At 33.5% G+C, this 24,010-nt stretch overlaps 3 protein-coding genes across 7 annotated transcripts in view; 2 read left to right on the plus strand and 1 right to left on the minus strand.

Annotated features, from left to right (window-relative positions):
• Nucleotides 1-2,620, minus strand: part of LOC105153838 (cytochrome c oxidase subunit 6A1, mitochondrial) — a 33,232-nt gene extending 30,612 nt beyond the window's left edge. For all 3 annotated transcript variants that reach the window (XM_087411765.1, XM_011068938.2, XM_087411766.1), the window contains exons 1-3: nt 2,477-2,620; nt 2,033-2,187; nt 1,823-1,922 (exon numbers count right to left, since the gene is read on the minus strand). In XM_087411765.1, coding sequence (XP_087267891.1) covers nt 1,842-1,922; nt 2,033-2,187; nt 2,477-2,564 — 324 coding nt within the window. In that variant the 5' untranslated portion in view covers nt 2,565-2,620 and the 3' untranslated portion in view covers nt 1,823-1,841. The remainder of the gene's footprint in view (nt 1-1,822; nt 1,923-2,032; nt 2,188-2,476) is intronic.
• Nucleotides 2,621-3,805: 1,185 nt separating this feature from the next.
• Sf3b6 (splicing factor 3B subunit 6) lies at nt 3,806-5,404 on the plus strand. Its single transcript, XM_011068946.2, has 3 exons — nt 3,806-4,014; nt 4,126-4,244; nt 4,581-5,404. Exons 1-3 carry the CDS (start codon nt 3,982-3,984, stop codon nt 4,804-4,806), a joined length of 378 nt encoding a protein of 125 aa, XP_011067248.1. The 5' UTR covers nt 3,806-3,981; the 3' UTR covers nt 4,807-5,404.
• Nucleotides 5,405-7,692: 2,288 nt separating this feature from the next.
• Nucleotides 7,693-24,010, plus strand: part of Oatp74D (Organic anion transporting polypeptide 74D) — a 122,109-nt gene continuing 105,791 nt past the window's right edge. Inside the window, exons 1-2 of one of the 3 annotated variants that reach the window (XM_087411931.1) lie at nt 7,693-8,177; nt 14,933-15,033. The gene's annotated coding sequence lies outside the window, so the exon portion shown is untranslated. The remainder of the gene's footprint in view (nt 8,178-14,932; nt 15,034-24,010) is intronic. The other 2 variants (XM_087411933.1, XM_087411934.1) reach the window with 2 other exon arrangements.

A 24,010-nucleotide genomic window follows, 5' to 3' on the forward strand; every position in this document is an offset into this window, starting at 1 on the left:
TTCACACATTTCATATATAAACACATACCACACATACAAATGCAATAATGAATATATGTGTGTGTGGGGATACATATATGTATGCTTCAATATTGCATTTTTGCAAAAGATGACATAGAAAATTAGAAATTTTCAATTTTTTCTCTAATATTTTTTAATAGTCAACTGTAAAAGACATGTTCCTTGTTAAAATATTGTATTATCTGATATATAAGTGTGAGTAACAATAATATATAAACAACACAAGGTATTAATTTAGTTACATAATTTGTATGCCTAAATAGTTAATAGCTTACATCAAGTCAATTACATTTCCTGCAGTTTAAGTTAGTTGGTATATTTAAGTTTTTGATATTCTTATACCAGATTTGACAATACTATCTACGATTTGAAAAACACTTGTCAATTAATTAAATATTGCGATGTGATAATATATTTGTCGTAACTAAAGCTTTAGATATACCAAAGTAGCGCATTCCTTTTATCTGATTCGAAATGCTAGCAACCTTCCTATTGACTATTTCGACCACCATTTCGATTTAATTGTCTGTAGTCCAATAAGCGCTTAGTATTATTGGTATAGGGGTCATGTTCATATATTACTACCAGTTGACTGCCAGTATTGAAAATCTATAGTTTCCGTTACTATACTGTATTGACAACTGGTAATATACGAATACGGCCTATATGGTTAGTAGGTCTAAAATGGAGGACCTATGCGCTACTTTGATATATTTAAAATTTTAGTCATAACTACATTCGTTACATGTGAAATATATCAAAATGTGAAAGAAATATATCATGGAAGAATTGTATTTTAATAAAGATAAACAAAGTCATATTAATTGATGCTTATTATTTTTAAATCATATTTAAGAACTCTAGATTTTTTAATTCCATATAATATAAATACTTAAACATAAAATTAATAAAGATAGAATTATTTTTCCTTCATTGCAGATCTTTGATTAATTAAACTTTAATATAGTTCATAATATTAAATATTTTGGTAAAACGTCATAGACTTATAAATTCGGGGGAGGGGAGCTATTCCATCAGTATCAACTTTAAAGTAATACAAAAATTTATGATAGCAAACAATATTTCTTTGCAGTGAAGTGCTTATAATTACATTATACGTGATTGCTTCTTAAGAACACAAATACAACTTTTAAATCAGTGCTGTTACTTGCAACTTTCAGCCGATTTTCAGCTTGGTTCTTATCCCTTACCTCACTAACTTGCGTACTATCTAAATTCCAATCGGCTGAAAATTGCAAATAAATTCCAGCACTGCTTCAAATTATCACATATGCTATTCAGAAACAAACAGTAGAGAGTTTTTTCAATAACGTGAATCCAAATACAGTAAACGTTAAAGTCATGTTATTCTTTTCATAGGCCCAATTGTACCGTTACTTTAATTTTAAACGATGCTTAAAACTTTGTTTCTGTCTTTTTTCGGTTTTAAAAAGAGATAAAGAGAGTTTTAAATCTCGCTTAAAGTCAAAGTAACGTTTGTGCAATCAGACTTTAATTGTTAAGAAGAAGATAATCTGACCTTTAGCGTTCACCGTATCTGGATACAGTATTGCAAAAACTCCCTATTATTACGAGAAGTGAATAAAGCCCTTTACCCTATATCCAACTGAGTGAGTTTATAATTATGTCAAATCATAATCTGATAAGAAAATATAAGAATAGAAAAAATATAAATGTCATATCTCTATCATTTATTGACTCAATTGTTTATAAGTCAATATAATACATATATCTTATAATACATGTTATAAAGAATGCTAATGTGAAATATAATTATTACCATCTAGAAGAACCACTTCTTAGTCTTCGTAACCATCGGGTAGAGCATTCACTTTAGGATTATGAAAAAGGCTGTGATTACCATCTCCCCATGGAAATTTCTATACATAATATATCATTAAAAGAAGTAAAAAAGGGCTATATCTTAGAAATTCATATCAATTTCTTGCACTTTGACACTGTGTGTGTGTGTGTGTGTGTATTTTGATACCTTGGTTCTCATCCTCAAGTGTTCGTATGCAACAAATTCTGGACGTTCATCATCATGATGTGCCTGATGATTCAAATAGCAATTGAGCATAGCCAGAGCTATCGCTGGAAAGCCTACGAAATACGAGAGCCTCTTCCACAGCAATTGCGTTTGCTCTGTAAAGTACACAGCGTTACCATTATGTAACGTTCATTGATAATTTATTTGACACTCTCTATACGTTTTCTTTTCATCTATAAAATATTATATGCTATCATAACATTATTTAAATATAAAGACATTTCGCACTCAAGTCTTAATTAATAACAATAAATTTGACAAAAATGGCACTTTTGTAAAAAATATTCATCAATGTGCGAAACATTGTGCATACAAATACCATTATATTCAAGTAGTTATATAAATAATATATTAAAATTATCAGTATTTCTCATTTATGTTCACCTGTAACGCCATGAGTACCACCAAATTTAGGAGCGGCAGTCGAATATTTTCTGGAAAAGGAGCGAGCGAATTTCGTCCAAGAAGCCATTTTTATTCTTCTGCTCAACTGTATTCAGCTGCTCTTACTTTGCTCAGAGAGGAACCTGAGAGAGGCGATGCCGACCTTTTTCCTGTTACTATCGAAACTCACGTACACTACCGCCAGTATGTACAATACATTCATTTTCGATTTGTGAACTATGCGATACATTCATTTTCTGACACTGTCGATAAAATCGTATCGTCGAAAGTGGATGGTTCGTGTTTGTACTATATTTACAGGATAGAAACGGGTTACACGACATTTTTCCGAAAAACTAAACTGGAAAATGTTGGTATTAAGAAAAATCTCTAGGCAACACGATTTTAATTTGTACGGATTAGTAACACTGGCCTAGTTTTCACCGAGAGTTTAATTCGGATCAGAATGTAAGAATCAACTAATTACAGTCGAGTATTCCCCTGTTACAGTCGAACGACAGGGGAATTTCCCCTGTCTATTTCTTATGGCTTAAGGCTTAAAAATCTAATAGATCCGGGCTAAGGCCGGCGTCTCATGGAACGGAAATTTACAGCGGAACGGAACCAATCACAGAAAAGAATGCAGAGTAATGACTGAAAAGTTGATTGGTCACGCTGTTCTGTTCTGCTGTAAATTTCCGCTCCATGAGACGCTAGCCTTATTTTATTAGTTGAGACGATTTGTTAATGCAAGTTACGCTCACGTAAGTTATGCTGCATGTGAAAGCAGCTTAATGACAGGTTTGAATTATGGCCGATATTCATAGTCGATTCTTATTTCAAGATCGTCTTAAGTATGTCTTAAATCACTAATGCGGCTCTCTGATTGATTCGTGACTTCTTAAGATCGTACTTAAGACAGTCTTGAATATCTAACTATGAATATCGGCCTGTGTCATGGAGATAATCATATTGCTTTTCCCATATTAAAGCCAATATTCATAATCGGTTCTTATTTTAAGACTGTAAGTAAGATTCGTAAGTAAGACTGTCTTAAGATTAATATTCTTTAATTGGTTTGTGATATCTAAAAACTGTACTTAAGATAGTCTTAAATATAAGATTTGACTATAAATATCTGCCTAAGATCTAATTCTGATTGGCTAACTAAATCGGCTATTGCGCGTCTCTCAAAATGGGCGCGTTTAAATTGACAAAGCGGCTAGCCTGCTTGCCGAGCAAATAAGCATAATTGGTTGTTACTTATAGATCCAATCATATTCAATCGGTAAGCATGCCTAGCCGCTTTGCCGTCTTGAACTCGCCCATTGACTCAGCTGTTGACTTTTTTCCACCATGTTGTATCTGTAAATACGAATCTTTAAACTTGGTACTCCTTGCTACTACTTGCTACTCCTGTTGATTGTCGATTAGTGGATTAGTTTGATTGTCAAAAATATTTTGTTACTTTACGAAAGATTCAGTAGACAAATTAATTCGCTAAAATGACTATGGCAATGTTGCAACGTCGCGCCAATGTAAATATATAGGATAATTTACGCGATATCGACAGATTATGATCTCAATGCTAACCTTAACCTAACTTTCTGTGTGTTATTATTTTGTGATAAATGAAATTCTTATTTTAGGTAAGGCTGCCACCCGAAGTAAATAGAGTATTATATATTAGGAATTTACCATATAAAATCACGGCTGAAGAAATGTACGATATATTTGGCAAATATGGAGCTATCAGACAAATTAGAGTGTAAGTATTGTGTTATTACAATTGGCGTAGTCAATAAAAATAAATTCTTAATTAGAAAAATCCGAGCGATTGAGAGCAATAATAGCGCAGCAATTGGTGCATTTAATCTTAACAATAATATATTTCCTTTACATTATAAATTGATCGTTTTTTAATGTAAGAAAGGAAATATACTATTAAGATCAAACACATTAATTACTGCACTAATTGCCTTCAGATTTTTATAATTAATGTTTGTTTATTATTTAAAGAGCTCAATTTAGATTATTCTGTTTTTTAAAATAAAGTCTATCTCTCTCTATGATAATTTAATTAAAATTAGGATTCTTGTTTCAGAGGTAACACAGCAGAGACCAGAGGCACAGCATTTGTTGTGTATGAAGATATATTTGATGCAAAAAATGCATGTGACCACTTGAGCGGTTTCAACGTATGCAATCGTTATTTGGTGGTTCTATATTATCAGAGCAATAAAGCATTTAAGCGAATTGACGTTGATAAAAAAATGGAGGATCTAGATAAATTGAAGACAAAATATAATTTAAATGATGAAAAAAAGTAATTTGTTAATATTTATAAGAAACATGGAATTGTGTGGCGCTTACAAAATATTTATTAAAATACAGGATGTCTGGTAAGTTTTGATAAAATGCTCATATGTAAATAGAGCAGACTAAATTAAGTCGAAAAGTCCTCATTTTGTTATTTTCATAACCTTCTTTTTAGTTACCCAATAAGCAGAATGTTAAAAATCGATATATAAAATAACTTTAAGGTACCTTTAAGAATTATTTAAAAAACATTTTTACTTTTTAACTTTAAGATATTTTATAAAAAATTCTAAAAGAAATCTTAAAGTTGACTTATGCACTAACTTTATCTGCTTATTTGACAATCTTTAGAAATTAATATCTTGACTATTGTGAAATTTGCAAAATGGTTGAGAAATGTTTTTGACTCAGTTCGTCTTATCTATACACGAGTGCTTTGTCAAAACCTATCGGACATCCTGCATAATTACATCAATAGTTTATTAATTTTTATATTGTATCAATTAGATGTATAATACTTAAGATGTGTGAGAAATATGATTTAACTTTAAGTAATGCGAATAAACTTGTATTATATGATACAAATAAATTTGTATATAATTTCCTGTAGTTCTTGGCATAATTTTCTTTGCGCTGGATCAGTTTTCATATTTTACAAATATTTCATTTATTTATTAATTCAGTAATAATGTTAGTGTAAGTGTAATTTATTTTATCCTTGCTGGTATAAGACAGGTTACATTTTCGAGCCTTCCCCAAAAAAACATAGAAAAACCTGATCGAAAAAATGTCGGCGCATTAAAAAGTCGCAATTAATACTACTTTCACAGTCGGTTGCGGAGTGGCATTCCTGCGCTTTCAGGGACTCGAGCACTCGAGAGGATGATATAGCTATAGCGTAGTTAAAGCACCACTCACACTGTTTCTTATAAGTGACATCGTAATATGTTGTAATAAAATTTTCAATTTAATTTAAAAATGACGAATTGTTCGTTTTTACTTTGTTTCATGTGCCTTTAATAGCTACTTGTTTTATTATTAATTATAGCCGATGATTGCGATATATTAATTGATTTTAAAGTTTTCTTTCAAACCTGAGAAATTTCACATCAACGCAAAGATATTCATAATAAAATTTGTACAAAATGAAAAATGAAAGAGTTTTTTCGTTGACACGTTTTTTTTATTACGCAAACAGTTTTGTTTTTTTTTTTTATATAAAATATATTATTTTCTGTTATATATTTATTTCACTTTATTAACGTCACGTTCATAAATTGTTATTTTAATATTAAGAAATGCTGAATATCAATTAAAAAAAATATTCAAATAACACAATCATATTATGTTAAATTAATACTCGAATATATTAAACATTTAACACAAAATTTTAACAAGGACATAAGTGGATCGTTTCTAACATAAGTGCAAAATGTTTTTTATTGTGTAAAAAATAGAAATGGTGAAAAATGACCACTCGATATATACTTGTATCACGCAGCACGAGATCGCAGAGTCGACGCGCGCGGCACGCGTCCGCGAGTGTGCACGCACGCGCGACGCACCGCGTCGCGACGCGGGGCGACGCACCCATACGTGGACGGAGCGGCGGGCGTGTGATCCGTACTCATTCGATTTCAGTCAGTTGAAAGCGAAAACCCGTTTGGCGTTCACGCCGTCGTGCTTCGACGCACGCTGACGCACGCACGCACGCTGACGTACGTACGCACGCACGCACACAAGCACGCACGCACGTTCGCGCGAGATCTCATCCCATTTATTGACGTTGCGTTGAATTCAACGTACGTATCGGCCGCGAAACTCGATATCTCCTTACGGGACCGAGTCATCAGCTCGCGGCGCGTGCCGCATCGCGCCGCGTCGTGTCGCGTTTTTTTATTTTCATGCTAGATAGCGGCGCGGCGTCATATGATATCGTATGATTGCTGTGGCGGCGACGGCCGCGTCGCCGGCGAGTCGCTTGGCACTGCCCTGCGCGACACGCTGCATCTCATCTACGAGGGTCTGCACGAGCTACTCGGCGTCGATACGCAACACCGTTCGTGGATGCCTCTTCTCGTCGTCTTCGCCGTCGCCAGCCTGCTGCTGGTCACCGGTCTGTTCGTCACAGGGCGCTACCACGTTACATCGAAAGTCACTAGATCGCTAGACAGGAATAGAACGATATCGCTAGCGTCCGACGATAAAAATACTCCACCGGCTATCAGCGACTGGAGCACACGCGACGCCTATAAACGCGAGAGTTGTGAGCTGTAATCTCTCCCGAGGCTTTATCATTTGGAATGACACGAGTGCGTCGGTGCGAGCCCCTGGGATTCTGCAGAACGCCAGAATGCGGATTGTTCAAGGACTTGATCGGAGACGGACTCACGTTGCACTTTGCAAAGTCACTAGAGCGTATCGCGACAGAGTGTATTCGGCGATACGTGACAGCCGCCGGTTTTGCAGTGGCGTGAATTATTCCCCCTTTCTCACAAAAATAAACAGCTATGAAAGTTGCGCAATTGCGTATTTATATCGACCTAACACTTGGCTTATTATATCGCTCGCTAGCCTAAAAACGTTTCACAAACATTTTCGTACGTCGCATCGCGTATGAAACACGTAATGTGAAATCTACAAACATTCCTGCCGTTTACTATCTCCCATAATTGTTCGCTCAATAATCGCCCGTTTGCTAACGAGAACGACGTGCTCTTCAAAATAAAACGAAATCAAACGTTTATTCATTAAGACGAAATCATTTATTTTCCGTAAATTCGAGGAAGAATTTTGCCTATATCTAACGATTATTATAGTCATTACATAAAGTCCTTCTGAAATCATACAGTTCCTATTTAATGCTCTCGACGAAATTGTTTTCATCGTCGCGGCGTGTGTATGTATACGATCGTAACGATTCATCTCACTCGCGCAAATGTCATGCGCGAGCTTGGCCCGTCGCCTAGAAACGCGCCGTGCAAGCATTACGTCTCTCCCCGTCCCCGACTCGACATCGACTGCGTATAATTCAAATTCAATCGCCGCCAACTCGTCCCGCGGAAGTGCAATATGGCGGATGCGGCCGCCGCTGATTCGATTGGCGCGTGCGCGCGCCACGCGGCGCCGCCGGCGGCACGCTGATCACGTGACCGCGGCCGCTCCGCGGTAACTTCAGTTCGAACGCGCGCGGCTATGGTGTATCACGGAGCGTCGAGCGCCAGCGGCATATTCTTCACCGTTCTCGTCCCAATCGCCGTCGACGACGTCGCAGACTTATCGACGACATGCGTGAGTGAACGAACGATCGACGTGAGAGGATGCGACGACCGCTGTTGCGTCGCGACGACCCGCATCTTATTGCCTGCCGATTCACAACGAGGTAAGTGCGCACCTTATTCACTTACGCGGACATTATCGCCGCGCGCGTTTTCCTTCGCGCGAAAATTCTCAGAAAAAAGTTGATGCGGATACGAAATCGTTTCGCAGTTAGCACTTGTCTAACGATCATTTTAATACATATTTCCTTTCCTACAATCTTTCGCGTTATTTTGTGTTTCAGTTCGTAACATTCGCTTTTTGTTTCTCTCAATAACGGTTTTTTTTGGTCAAGTATCGATTCTGTATAATTCAAACTTAATCGCCATCAACTGTTTCCGTAGGTATGCAATTGTGTTCAGTATAAAATGTTTATTTTGCACGTGTTAAAAGTTTTTAACTATTTTTTCAACAGTTTGTAATCTTTACAAGCTCTGATTGGATTATACTTTTAGGTATTCTACAAATACAGAATAAATTGTCACTCTGTAAAAAAGTAAAATCTCACTCTTAAAGATAAGAAAATGAGCTACTCTTTTTCAAAACTGGCTCGGTTTTCATTCTTTAGAATGAGATTCCACTCCAAAAAGTTTAGATAGACTCTGGATTCCGTGAACGCGTATTATGCATAATGTATTATTTTATGTTTGTTTAATATTCGGTGAACGACAAGAAGAGAATGATACATCTCGTGCATCATGTTCGATCATTACGGAGCATAGCCTCAGAAAACTAGTTCTAATATCAGCGAAGAAAACTTCCAATAATAAAATTTCATTATAAAATTCCATTGTAAAATAAACATTTTACGGAACGCGGCCTATATAATATAAGCATAGCGCGCGCAAAACACATTTGATGGATTGGCGGCAGTTGATTTGATTGGCGCGTTGATTGGTGCGCGCGCCGCTCAGTAGTCGCACGGAACGCGGCAGCTTCAGTTCGAACGCGCGTAGACACGGCGTATCGCGAAACGTTGGACGCGAGCGGTATGTTTTCTATCGTTTTCGTCTCCGTTATCTTCAATGACTTCGCAAACATATCCGGAACACGCGTGGCTGAACGAGTGATAGACGCGCAAGGATGAGACAACCCGCGTTGTTGTATCGCTCTCTGCGATACTCGCTGAGATGTATCGTCCGCTTTTATCAAGGTGAGTGCGCACGTTCACTCGCGTAGCCATCTTTACCGCGCGTGCTTTTCTTTGCGCGGAAATTCGCGACGAGAAAATTACACGAGTACAAAATTATATCCAGTATTTGGCTAATTATTTCGTAATTTTTTCTGCAATATTTTGAATTCCGGTGAATCCGATTACGGATCTTGAAACGAAGTTACAATTACAAAAGTGAACAAATTCATTAGAATTTTATAATTTCATTAGTCAACATCGAGTGAATTTTGTTCACTTTTGTAAATTTCATCTTGTTCCAAAATACACAATCGATTAGGCTTGATGCAACATTCGTACTTTGGCTTTCTGTTAGTAATCGTGTTATGAAATTTTCTGGTCGTTGTAAAGGCTAATAAAAATCATAAATATTAATATAATTTATTTGGAAGTTTGATATTTTTGAATTTTTTATTGACGGTACATATATATGCAAACATATTTGTAGAATATACAATATATATATATATATATTAGGTGTTGGAATTAATTCGTAGCGTTTTACAAGTGATGGGAAGTACTTTCATTAATGTATTTTTTAATGCTCATGTGAAATAAATAACATTCTTTCATTAAAAAACGCTACGAATTAATTCCAACACCTAATATATATATATATATTATATATACACGCAGATATATTTTACATTTTTATCTGTATTGAAGAAAAATGCCTTGCAAAAATTTTACAATCAGAAGCGGTTTAATCTGTAATTAATATATATCTGGGAAATAAATTTTGTATTAATTAATGTCATGATAGGTAATTCTTGTTCAAATGCGAAAATAACTGCAGGAATGCAATTAAAAACAAACATTATCACATTGATCATATTTTATGTATGAATAAACTTGTATTATTTAAATAATGACAATGTTTAATTAAAAAATGAAATCATTTTATAATTGTACAATTTATTTCAAACATAATTATATTCAAAATTTTAAAATTATTTATGTATTTATTTTCGTGCTGAAAAATTTAATTTTGATTTTTAACTGAATAAAAATTTATAAACTAAAAATGCTAAAATTGATTTTAATATGGAATATTTTATAAATTTTTTAATTTTAGAAATATTTTTATAATAATTTAAGACAAAAGTGCATATTTGAATTTTTTTATTATTCTTTTTTAAATATTAAATAGATAATTAGATATTGTAAAAAATATCTTTTTTTTTCTGTTACAAAATTGGTGAAGCAGTGCTTTATATTTAGGTGCTAGAAATCATGCATCAATAAAAATAGTTACTATTCTTTCTTATACGATTTTTATTAATGGTGATTGACTGTATCTTTATGTAACTGGGAGTCAATGTGTGTGACTAGTTTAAAGAATTTTTATTTTATACGAGTTGTTTTTATCAGAGAAATAACACGTTTTATACCGATTAGAGTATTTGTATCTTATCAATGGTATTTGCTAATTCTTATTGTATAGTTTAGACAGATAAAGTTTCTCATCGTATTTTTATCGATGTCTTAAATAGTATGATGGTAAACCATATATATAGATTTTGTTATACATCTTTAGAAAACACTATAAAGTATATTTTCTATATATTCTTAGACAAAATATTCTTGAATCATCTATCTATATATCATCAATATCTATATATTTTCAGGCATAATCCTAAATATTACAAGATTAATTTGAACGTCTTACAATAAAAATGGATATGATGACATGTTTTCTATTTTATTCGTATTTGTAAAGTATTTATTACTTTAATAATAGATATAATTTTAAAATAATAAGAAATAGTAAGTTTTTAAAAATAACTGATCACTTATTTATGGAAAAGCGTTTCTTAAATCTCATAAATGGATACCGCCGATATTTATCCTGTTAAAAAATTATTTATTTTAAAATACGGCAGTTTTAGTTTAAATTTAAAATGTTTTTGTATAGCAATTTTATTCAACAACGAGTAAAATTTGTCAGCTGCCTAATTAGCGGAAAGACATAACGAAATTCATTGATATCAGCTTAGGCAATTTTTTAAAAACTCATTTTTCAACTTCTTTGAAAAGTAAATTTTATAAAGACTTGAGAAATATTTCTCTCACTGAAATAAATTTTATATATAACAATGTTTAATAAGATGATATTAAATTTTATAATATATACATCGAATTTTCAAAAATATGATCCCTTATTTTTTATTGTAATAAATATATAATAAATATAATCAAAATTTTATCTATACAAATGTGCGGGAAGATAAACACGCGTTGCTAAATTTGACTGTCTTTGAACTACATTTTCATTGACAGTTCGTGTAATCAGACCGAGGTCCAGAAATTGGTTTAGTATACAAACGCATGATCGAATACCTTAACGCGAGTTCGAAGGCCTAGAAGAAGCGTTGCCATCATTTTCGTCTCGCGGAGGTCGGAGCTCTAAGTCTTCTGGTACAGAGCTTATGTGCCGACTGCGAAATAAACACAGAAATAAACGAGCCAAATGGATCGACGGCGGACGCGCCGCGCCGCGCCGGAGGGAAAGCAGAAAGACGGAAACGCGACGGTGGATGGAATACCACGTGTTCTCGTGTGACGACTTCCTCTACCCGTGTACAAACGCGCGTACAACGAAAATAGATGCAGGAGGAAGCGACGACCGGAGCGAGACTTTTTAACGAGATATACTCTCTCGCGCTGCAAAGACTTTGTTCTCAATATAAAAGTGCGATCTGAAATTAATTTCAAATTTCAGCTAGGACGCATTTTGATATTCTTTTCACAAGCGTTAAATAAAAATCAGCTAAAGTTTGAGACTATTTTTTAGAGACAAAAATAGATAGAATTATAAATCGTAAATAATTTTAAATGATATTTATTAAAATAGCTTTTTTTAAGATTTATTTGATTTTTCTTACATTGCATTTTTTGAATTATTTATTTATTTATGATTAAATATATTTTTAGATACGTGCATGTATTTGAATTCATACGTTTTGGGGAGATTTAAAGAAACTATTTTGGAGCACAGGGGATTATCAACATTGTAGGTCGATGATCCTCGTGACTGTCGATCGTATTCCACAAATGTAGATCGTTTATTAAAACGTTAATCGCGATGGGTGGCGGAAAAGAAAAACGATGGGCAAGCAGACGTGTCAGGAGGAATTGAAATAAAAATATCAGGTTTAAGAATGACTCTGCATTGAAATTTTACGGTACGTCTTATCCTGTTTACGGCGTCACTCGTCGTAAATAGAGGATTGTTTCGCTCGTTATTTTGCTTTATTTTAAAGGGCAACGCGATGCCTTTAATCTGCAGTAGTCTGCATACTCGATAACAGTAATCATCTTTTTCTTGTGACATCTGATGAAAGTTAGTAGATTTGCCAACGACAAAATTTAAAAATAATCTTGAGTAAAATGGACATTTTCAGATTATAGTAACTCGCAATACGTAATTTTCGTATCTAAATTTTACTACTTATAAGACGAAATGAGATTAATGGATTTTTTACTAACTTACCAAAACTGCCAGATGACTCATTTAGTAACTTTAATAAGTTTTTACAAATTCTAAATTATTTTGCATATCATGTAATGTTTTGTAATGTTTTTAACATGCAATTAAATTTTTTATTATTTATATTTAAAAAAAATTTTTATTGATTACTTGTTTCTTGAGTCTTTCATAAGAATACGTTTTATGCAATATTATGACAATCAGATAAATTTGTGTGTGTATGTGTGTGTGTGTGTGTGTGTGTGTGTGTGTGTGTGTGTGTGTGTGTGTGAGAGAGAGAGAAAGAGGAGAGAAGTTTTTTCTACAAAAAAAATTTGACTGTTTTTATTGTATTGCTGACAATGACAATGCATTTAATCATTCCTATATCGAGCGAACGCAATACATCCGCATGTGGCGAACGCACACGTGAAAATGATTGACAGAATACCGGAGCAACAGCCTTGTCGTAAACAATTAAGCGCTGTCACGGATGTATGTGACGAAACCGGTCGTATATCTCTCTCTCTCTGGCTGTCCCTTTCTTTTGCTCTATCTTTATATCTCTGTACAAGCACTCGTGTGTCTACGAGAAAATTATTTCTAACAGCAGACATTAGAATATATAGGTTGTGCGCCCGCAGTCCCATATTATTACAAGTCTGTACTTTATATTCATATTATATTCTGTTACAGTAGCAAAATTATTAAAACTTAAGTGAATTTTTTTGTCAATCGATCTTAACGTTACAAAATGTGTTAGCTATTGTGTTAGTAATTAAAAATCCTCTATCAAATGTAATATTGAGAAACTGAATAATGACACTAGCATAATGTCTCCTTTGCAAACTTTTTCATATTTATTGAAATATTTAATAAAAAGTATTGGCATAATTATACTATAATATCACAAGTATTGAGAAAATACGTATACATGCGATTTATCTATTGTCAATTTCTCTCATTTGAAAAACATCTCAACGAAAAAACAAATTTGGCTTACCTCAAATTGATTATGACATTTCAATTGAACTTTGAACGTTGTATTTTTTTACAATGTTATAAGAGATATATGGTATTATTGTCCCGATTGAAAATTCTTAATAAATGCGTTAATTATAATATAAAAATAATAACTGTCTAACAAAACGACTCCATGTTATTTGTATATAGTAAGAGGCGCCGTTTCGATCGACTACAAAATTAATTACGCGACAGAAGGGAATTAGCTCTAATTGACCTGAATATATGCAATCGTGATCTTATTATCTTCTTGTAGACGTCATAAAGAGAAAACTTTATGAAGGTTAGGAGCGTTTAGCCAGTAGAAATTGTTCTGAACCCTTTAATTAATCCTGTTTATTATTTATACGTTTACTCTTATGTTTTTCTTAATTATTAAACAATATTTATAAAATAAAATGAAAATAAATATAAAAATTGATATTTTTAATATTGAAACGTAAGTTCATTAAAGAATATTAAAAAGTAAATTACAATTTCTCTATTCAAAAATAATATTGTCTTGTGTCATAATATAAAGCTAAGATTAGAATAAACTTTAATAGGTGATATAAAATAATTCATTATTATATTTTAAATGTAGAGTATTATTATTGAATTCTAACATGCTTACGATTATTTATATAAATTATTTGCACACATAAATCTTTCTATATAAACATTTTAAATGACTTACAAATAATTTAATGTTTATATAGAGGAATTAAACATTAACTATAATACATATTTATATTAAAAGTAATCAATTATAGAAATAATTACATAATTACATCATAAAAATAGAGCGAAAAATGAGATAGTTTATTTAATTGAAAAAAAAAACACTATCTTGTAATCTATTAAAAAATTAATTGCGAGAAGAAGAAAGAGCTAGTTCTATTTTTGTTTCGTTCCACTTAGATTTATCTGAATATACTGCAAATTCAGGCACTCTCTATATTCATGCTGCCGAATAGGCGGCATTTTATCGGTTGCATGTGTGTCTACGCAGCGTCTAACTTCACTTCCAACGTACACGAACATAGTTTAACGAGCATGAACACAGGGCGAACGCGTAGAAATGCCGCGAGTGCGGAATAATGTCGCCATTCGAAGGCGGCGCGATTTCGCGCTCTACGAAATCTTCCCTTAAGAGCGTCATCTTTTTTAATTGCAGATATGGTTTACCCTCATTTCCGACCAGCAGCAACGTGGTGAGTTCCAGTTTCTTCCCCTCACATTTCGACACCGCGGCACCGTTTGTCTCTCCTCTTCTAGGTATGTGTTACGATACTCGCCATTTTGCCATTTATTATTTTACTAGGATAGAATTATGTGTTTGATATTCTCTGTCGAGGCGAAGTTAAATTGAGTTTTATCAATAATCGAAACGAAATCGCTCACATCGCGATAGATTTTTTTGTACGATTGTTTACGTAATTGTTTGATAAATTTATTTAAAAGGTAGAAACTATATGTAAGTTTAAAATAATTTTCTTATAACATCTAATAAATAAGAAATATTTTAGCAACAACTTAATTATTTAAAAATTATTTTGTGTAGGTACATAATATATAAATTTTAAAAGGGATGTACTGTAAATTACATTTTGTATTGACATAAAAGCAATCTGTTTGAGTCTCCGCCTTTCGTTCAGCGACCGCAAATAACAATGATAGGCAAGCCTTAATTAAATCCGTGGCAAGAATTGACAGTGTATACGCGTACCTTTCATTGACGAATACACGCGTCACTGCATTTACGTTACATGATGTATTCAATTAATGGTCTGTCCCCATTGCACGTGGATGGCTTAATTATAAGTACTGTGTACTGTACAATTTATTAATATATGTATTAACGGTGCAATAATTCTGTCTTAATTTCCAAGTAACTTGTGTCATTTAAATCTTTCAAACTTTTTAAAGAGTTAATCTGTCTTCTAAAAAATAAATTTCATGTTTCGAATGTTTGGTCTTTCTTAGAAAATTTATTTTACTGAAATGCAATTAGTATTCGTTAATATTTGAACATATATAAATAAAATATGTTTCTTTAAATTTCGCAATGCAGTGGCGGATGTCACAAAAATAGTCAGTGATCCGAATACTCGCATGATTATTAGGTTGTCGTAACTGTTACAGTTACGTTATGTTAATAATTATGGTACAGAGTAAGCCTTCGCTTTACCAAACAGAGAGTTAATTGCGGGCTATTAAACGTTCACAGGCGCATAGCTCTGCTCGCGTATCTCGTTATATGCAATTTCGTTTCTTCACGCTGGAAATGCGTCACGAGCATTATCGGATAAATTGAAAGCATTAGCGTGGCGAATCGAAGGCTAGCGTTTGCTACGACTGAGGCTACGGCTATTCAGTCTCGTCAAGCTCGTTATCCTTTTATCGTAGCACTTCACGACAGGTGAATCGATGCTTTTATTATGCCACCCTGTGTATGACATACGACCTCGGCCGAGATTCGCTATTCTTCAGGGCTAACCAGTAATCGCTCATCTTTCTGAATGTAGTTTCAACATATTATATTTATATTATATATTAAGAAAAATAGAATTTCTCTTTAAACGAATAGTGAATTTTTCACACATAAAAATGTGAAATATAGAATATTCAAAATTCACTAATGCTTGAAAATCCGTAGTGCTGAAAATTTAAAAGATTAAAAGGTTAATTTTTTTCCAAAATTTTTGAAATATATGTATATTGAATTAAGAAGTTTTAAAGAAATCTCATTTCACTAACTAATCTTTCAAATCGTTTGAGAAATGTATTTTAAAATTGTAACGACGAAATGCAAAGCACTCTATATGGAATACTTGATTTCTGTTCATAAATGTTCATTCTGATATTCTTAGACATCGTTTTAAGTAATCGAAAGGATTAAATTGAGAGCTTGAGCTCAGCCTGCCTTTCCATGCGGGATTTTCACGTAGGTTCAATGCACTCGGCGCTGTCACATGATAAGGGCTTTGCATGTGCATGCGACGTCATATCGCTAATAGAGCAGGTCTCGATCGAGGCTGTCGTACCACGATAATGAAACAAATGAAAAGAAATGACAGCGTGGATGAAGATAAATGGTCTTTGGTATTCTAGTCTCCTAAAAGTAACAGAAGCGAACGAGCGAAGCGAATCGACTCTGTTAGGATATTCATAGTCTTTTCTTAATGAATAAGAATTTTTTATTTGTACACTTGTATGCGTATATACGTACATAAGAAATGTGTAAATAAGAAATTCTTTATTCATCAAGGAATGACTATGAATTCTATTCTAATTGTATTACAACGATATAGTGTATGATGTCTCTTTTCTTACAGATCATTAGTGTCTCGAATATTTGAGTTTTTACTTTGAATAATTATTGTTATAAAAGTTGTATAAATATAATTTACACAATAAATCTTATACATTTAAAATCATGTTTTGAAAGTAAAGATATTTAAAGCTAAATGTTGAAAAACAGTAAAAAGATACGATATTTAATTGTTATGTATATAAATTGACTTTGAAATATTTCAAAAATCTATGAATGGACAAATCGGGGAACTAGAATACCTTGTATTTTGATATTTTGTTTAATATGGGACAAACCTGAACAACAGAGGCGATCCGATCGGCATTTCGGATCATGAAAAAACCGAGTGGATTTGAATAAAACGCTCGTTAAAATGATTTGTCCGCTATCGGTTGTCCGACTTTAAATGAGACCCCCTAAATTCGCCTCAAATATCTGGTGGCAGGTTCTTCGGTACCACGAATTTTCATTCCCACCGCTCATAAATCTATGCTGATGCGCGCGGTAACTTTTTGCGATATTCGGGAAGCCCGATATCCTGAATTTAAATTATGCTTAATTTAATTCGCGACTGCGTCGTGATCGAGCATGATGTTTCGTCGTGCCGATGTATCTCGGTAAATTTCGGCGAGTTAAAGTTCCAATCTAAATGTGTCTTTTATATTGAAACTGCATGAATCGATATCTGTGAATTTTTAGACGGAATAATGGGGAGAAAAAGAGAGAAAGAGAGAGAGAGTAAATTTAGTACATTTAGCGCCTCATTCCACGTCCTGGAAAAAAAGCAGGTCGCGTAAACGATTCGCCGTCAGGACGACATTGCTTGGCAAGGACGACTGCCGCCATCGTCATTGTCCATTGGCCTAAATCGCGGTCTAGCTAGTCGCTACGTGCAGCATGCTAATTTGGACGAGGAGAAATGCTAATACCTTGCATTTTATTTCAGTCCGACGCCAGTCTTTCTTGCCAGCGTCGAGTACGTTAATTGGGACGATTTAATTAATCGTATCCATTCAACGCGTCTCTTTTGACGTCATCCTATCTCATAATTTCACTGTTTTATGACATTCATTTTTGTTATCTTGTATTTTGACAGACCACCCTATAATCTAGTATAGCAATTATCAGAGGAAATTTATTTCTACTAATTAATTTTTAGATCATCGGCTAGCAGAACATTTTCGAGACGACTTAAATAAGTATTTTTTGATTGTGTAGTAATCTATTTATTCTTCAAAAGGTTTATTCGGAAAAATTGAAAGAAAATTAATCTGGTTTGATGATAATATGTCGCGAAAGATAAACCACACGTCGTTGCACATTGAGTTTTCTACATCCTATGGCTCTCACGATATAATAACAGGTTTTAAATTCTATACATATGTATATATGACAAGAACTAATTGCAATCTTGAACATCAAGTTTCTTCGCTTGCACTTCTACTTTCATAGAGAAGAGGCAGCACAAGATGCATCGATTGCAAGAGCCGCGTTAAGAAAAATTCGGTGTGACCATGTAATATTGTGTATTTGTATAGGCATTGAGTAGGTAGACTTGAAATTATCATGGATATCAGGAAACTTATGTTGAAATCAGAAATCAATTATACGTATTACTTTGATAGGATCATTTTAATTAATGAGAATTATAATCTTGTAATCTTTTATACTGTCTGTCTATAATATTTACAAAGAAATTTTACGCAGTAAGATGTCGCCGTGGATAATAATTCATAATAGTTACTTAGTCCTAATTTGATAATATATAATTGATTATATTATTATCAATATGTTAATACTATTTTAAGATGCCATTTTATGCAATTTTTGTGATATATTATATGTATATAATGAGTAAAATTTAATCCTACCGTAAGAATTCAGTTAAAGTTTAGAAAGAAATAAATAAACTTGTAATTTTTCATAATGAAAAACAAAGTATAATTTTTAGAACACATTTCGTACATATTCCAATTTGGTTCCCTGAACTGTCAGCAGTGATCAGCAGTGATGCTTACCGGAACTCGTGATCGCGGGATGTGCCAACTTCTAGTTTGTGTTCTCTTCTTCCGCGAAGAGGACGCGAATCGGCGAACGTACTTCGGTCTATCCGCGAATATTTATGCATGACAGGTGCGTTAATCTATGGGCGATTCCGACGTTACGAGTACTTGCATGATCCGCAAAATAGATTGCATCCAGAAGTAGCACACGCTACAAAATTATCGACTCGATCAAAGCTTATATCGTCTTACGTTATAAGCTAATCTAAATTGTGAGATAAGTTGCATGCAGATTATGCAAAAACTTTATTTAATTTGCTAATACTAGCAAATACTTGCTATATAAATATATTGGAGTCTTTTTTTATTAAAATAAAATTCAGAGTTGATTTTTTGAACAATTATAATTTAATTACTATTTAATAATATAATGATTGTAATTGACATATTTTTACAATTACGAAATGCATAAAAGCATATAGATAATTTAGAATAAAATTATCGATTTATGTTAAGAAAATTACCTGCCTGATTTCAATCAAGAATTAACAGTGTAATTCACTTAAATTCTTAAAAATTTTAACTTAATCTAGGTAAACTATAATAATAACAAATTATTTAATTATTTGTAAATGCAGAAAAAATTTTTTAAATTATCTTTAATTAATAAATCGATGGATTGAAATTAATGAAAATATGCGCTTGGCACGCTATCAACCACATACGACATTACGCATTTCTCCACAATCGTCATTTTCAGAGATTTGACGTGACAGTCATTGGCTCTTTTTTTTGTAAATGCTTGCGTGATGGAAACCATCCTAGATAGTATGATAAGCGAGCTGTAAAGCCCAAAAGTGACGTTCGTGTTCTCACTATATCGCGATTTACGATGCAGATACGTCATTCCGTTGGGCGTTTTCCCTTCGTGTAGTAACTAGGCTAATTGTTCGGATTTGTGATGTACGAACTTTACGGCGGCTGATTGCACTATAGATTACGCTGGTAGCTCTCTTGAAATATGTACTTTGCTCGTAATATATATTATGCTGGTTTTTCCTTTAAATTCCACCACTCTTCGATTCTACATCGTCGCTGATATTTGACGATTGTAATGGAGCAATACCCGATCTCTGTATGACCTGATTTTATTCTGGGAAACATATTTCAATCACGTAAGTGATGCGATTAATAGGTTTTACTTTTTCATCGATGATCATATATACTTATTTCGAATGCGGAAATGTGTTAAAGTTGTCACGTGTCAATGATACTGAAATTTGTATTGACATGAAGGAAATCAGAGATAAAATTACCATGAAGATCGAAACTCAATGCCATTTCTCATTGTGTGTCATTGTAAAGTCATATTAAATGTACCAATCTTTCGTAAAAAATAATGCCAGTAGTTAAAACACTGAATGAGGAAGTATTTTATAAGCGTCTTTTTAGGATATTCTTATAATAAACTATTATTTCTTAAAAAATAGAAAATAGAATGACACATACGCATATCATGTATTGTATTTTTCTCCATCTCTTTTTTTAACTTCCTTTTGTAGTTTGAATTAATTTTGACAAATATTATATTTCTATTTTAATTGGTTAGTTGTGTAATCAATTATTTTGAAAATTTTATGAACATTTTAAAAATATATAATTTGACTTCTTTAAATATTTAATATAATTACTAAATAGAAATTCATATCATAAATTATTACATGAACTTACTTTGACATAGAGTTACAAAAAATCTTAAAGAAAAATTAATCGTAATCTATTCGGATTTTAATTAAATTTATCTAATATATTCGATAGCAATATATTTCCAAAGTAACTTAGAAATTATTATTAATCTTTGATTCGGTAATAAACGAGTCGTTTGTGTTTTCTCTTACCCAAAATTCCATCAATTTCTTAGAATAATTTTCTTGCTATATACGAATAATTTTTGTTTCGATCCCAGACACGCTTATTACAAGTCTGAGTACAGGATATGGATCTATTCCCGTTGAGCATCTGGTTACGCACGTACGCCAGGATTGTTTTCATCCAACGAAAACGGCCCGCCGCGCCGTGAAAATAGACGACCTCTCCCCTTCGCCACCTCTTCCCCTAAAGCCGCGTGATGCGTGCGCGTGTGGGAATGGGGATGATGCAGTTGGCCTGGATAAAGGTCGGTGGCCGACCTAGCCCCCCGGCGCGAGCGGCCCTACCACCGCGAGCTCTCTCCTCTCCTCTCCTCTCTATCTTTCTCTCTCTCTCTCTCTCTCTCTCTCTCTCTCTCTCTCTCTCTCTCTCTCTCTGCCTCGCTGCTGTGCCACCCATCTCGGTATTGATTTTGTTAACCTTCTAGATTCCAGCGGTTCTCTACCCCTTCCGTTCTACTCCAACCCCTCGTCTCTCTGCGCGACGACATCCCCTCATCTGGGGGTTTACGCGGCGTTTCTCTTCGAATCGGGTTCCTCGCGCTTTTCTATTTTGGCTTCAGGACACTCTCATAGTGAAATTTGGTACATTTCTTCAAGAGGCAAGGAAAAAGTCAGGATAAAAGCAATTATCGAGAAATTTTTTTAAAGTTCCTGTGATACATATATTGCTGTCGCATGAAAATGCACGAAAAATTGTAGACATTTCTTTTGATCAATCGATGCTATAAAGGTTAATAAAATATCGAAAGTAATGAATCCGTGGATTTGATATCTTTTAAATGGTCTTTTAAATATTTATTGAATATTATTTAATATCAACAATGTTAATTAATTGCTAATTATACATAACATGTAATTAAAAACCCAATTGAAAATAGAGTGTTATATCTAATTTTAAATTGAATAGATATAAAGAAATTTTTAAGAAAAATTTAATATATAAAAAATATTAATTTCCAAAATTAATGTCCTTTTTTGGAACATTTATACACTACTGCTTTTCGGTACGATATCGTACGTGAATAAATGATGTTCTGTAATCAAGATATCATTATTTACGATTACATTTATATAAATAAGACATTTCTTCGTCTCAATTGTCTCGATAGAAAACTAATGCGCTGCTAAGAAAGCGGACTACTGATACCAATCAAAGCGGTGCCAGGTATAATAAAGCGAGTATCTGAAATGGGCGATCTTAATGCATCTAATTAAGTTGGAATCGTCTTAGTATCGCTGCTTTCGTTTCTGTAACTTCCGTACTCACATCGTCGCATTATATTGTAAAGTGCTTCATAATACCAGGTGCTTATTGTAATTTACGATCACGGCACTCGCATCGTAAATTTCTTACACCTACTCGCGAATTCATTCGTCGCGTTTATTAGCGCATACCTACACTTTCCGCTGTCGAAACAGTGTGATTCGTTTTCATTCCGAGGCACTCGTAATATACAATTTCTGATCGCAATAGCGTATTTTGAAGATTAATCGCTATAAAAAATTCTGATGTAAAACGAGATAAGTTTTCAGCGCGATAGTTTTCCAGATAAACGATTGAAGTTGACCGCATATACTCCGTGTTATCAAATTTTATTTTTATTTTTATATAAAACTAGTTTAATATTTAAAATAGGACAAATTAAAAAATATATATGGTTATCTAATCAAATATCTCTGTTGAAATATTCTTTTCTTCGTTTTAAATTAATGGAGATATATTTTAATTTTAAATTTATTGAGTCAAATTATTTCGATTATATTTTAATGGAGGTAATTCTTCTGCAATATTATTTCTGTTAATTTCAGTTAATTTTTAAAAAATATTTAAAACACGATTTTCTTGCGAGTCCGAGTTTGCACTTTGTGCACCCATATGTACTTGTTCCTTATACGTGTGTACATATAATACAAAGCTTGTGCTAGCAGAATCCTAATGCAGTGTATCTGTGCCACTGTGCGAATTGAATTTCAATTATACGCTTGATTTATTTGTCATTCACTCGCGGTTCTTCTCGGGTTGCATCCGCGGTTTTTGGCGCCGCTCCATCTTCATCGTTGGTCATCGACATCTTGAAGCGTTCCTTATTCTTCCTAGAGGGAAGCGTAAATATCGTGATTATATTTCATTTTCTTAGAAGGAATTAGAGAGGAAACAGTACACAAAGAATTTTACACACAGGATTAGTAATAGCGATGCTATGAGTTACTTTGAATATTGGCGATAAGCAGATCTGTTGCTTCTGTAGACTTGAATAGCAGCTTTCACGTACTTCCTGATGTCAAGAAGCTTAATTCAGTCCCTCTGCTAACACTCCTGTAATTCAGTTAATTCAGCGAAGATTTGTTACTGTCAGCTGCCATGAGCATAGATACAGAGCATATATGTACATGTATCCTACATGAGATATGTATATAGACCAGTATGGCAGCTCTATTATTGCCTATTAACGGCCCTAATAAATATTAACGGATCAGTCGCATACGTGTGAGTGGTTAATAAAAAAGGATTTCGAATTTAATTAAAATAATTAGCTTTTAACGCCTGTCGCTTTTGTGCTTTTGAGCAATAAAGGCTTCACAGTATGAAGAAAGTACATAGCATGCAGTAAAAAATGCATAGATGACTAAGTAGATGCATGTTGTCTGTAATTTTAATTTGTATGGTATCTAATAATTGATTAATGAAAATGAATTTCTCTTTAATAATTATGTCTATTATTTTATGTACATGCATTGAATTTATTGAATCTTATGGATAATTAAATCAAAACATTGACAGCGTGTCTTCTTACGGGGAGTATTTATTATTGTAAAAATCGAGCGAATCAAGTGGCACGCGACTTCATTTTCTCACAGTTAAAATGCTGTCGCACGTATCTTAAAAACGATGTGCATAGCCGAGAAGAGCTTTTTTCTTTATCGATTTCTATCGTTATAAGAAAGAGTGAAGAAACGGTGCAACGCTCTTTTCATCCTGGCGAGGAGTGTCCGTAAAAAGAGAG

This window comes from Acromyrmex echinatior, chromosome 12 (assembly GCF_024713525.1).
Source record: "Acromyrmex echinatior isolate Ae372 chromosome 12, ASM2471352v2, whole genome shotgun sequence".
NCBI lineage: Eukaryota > Metazoa > Arthropoda > Insecta > Hymenoptera > Formicidae > Acromyrmex > Acromyrmex echinatior.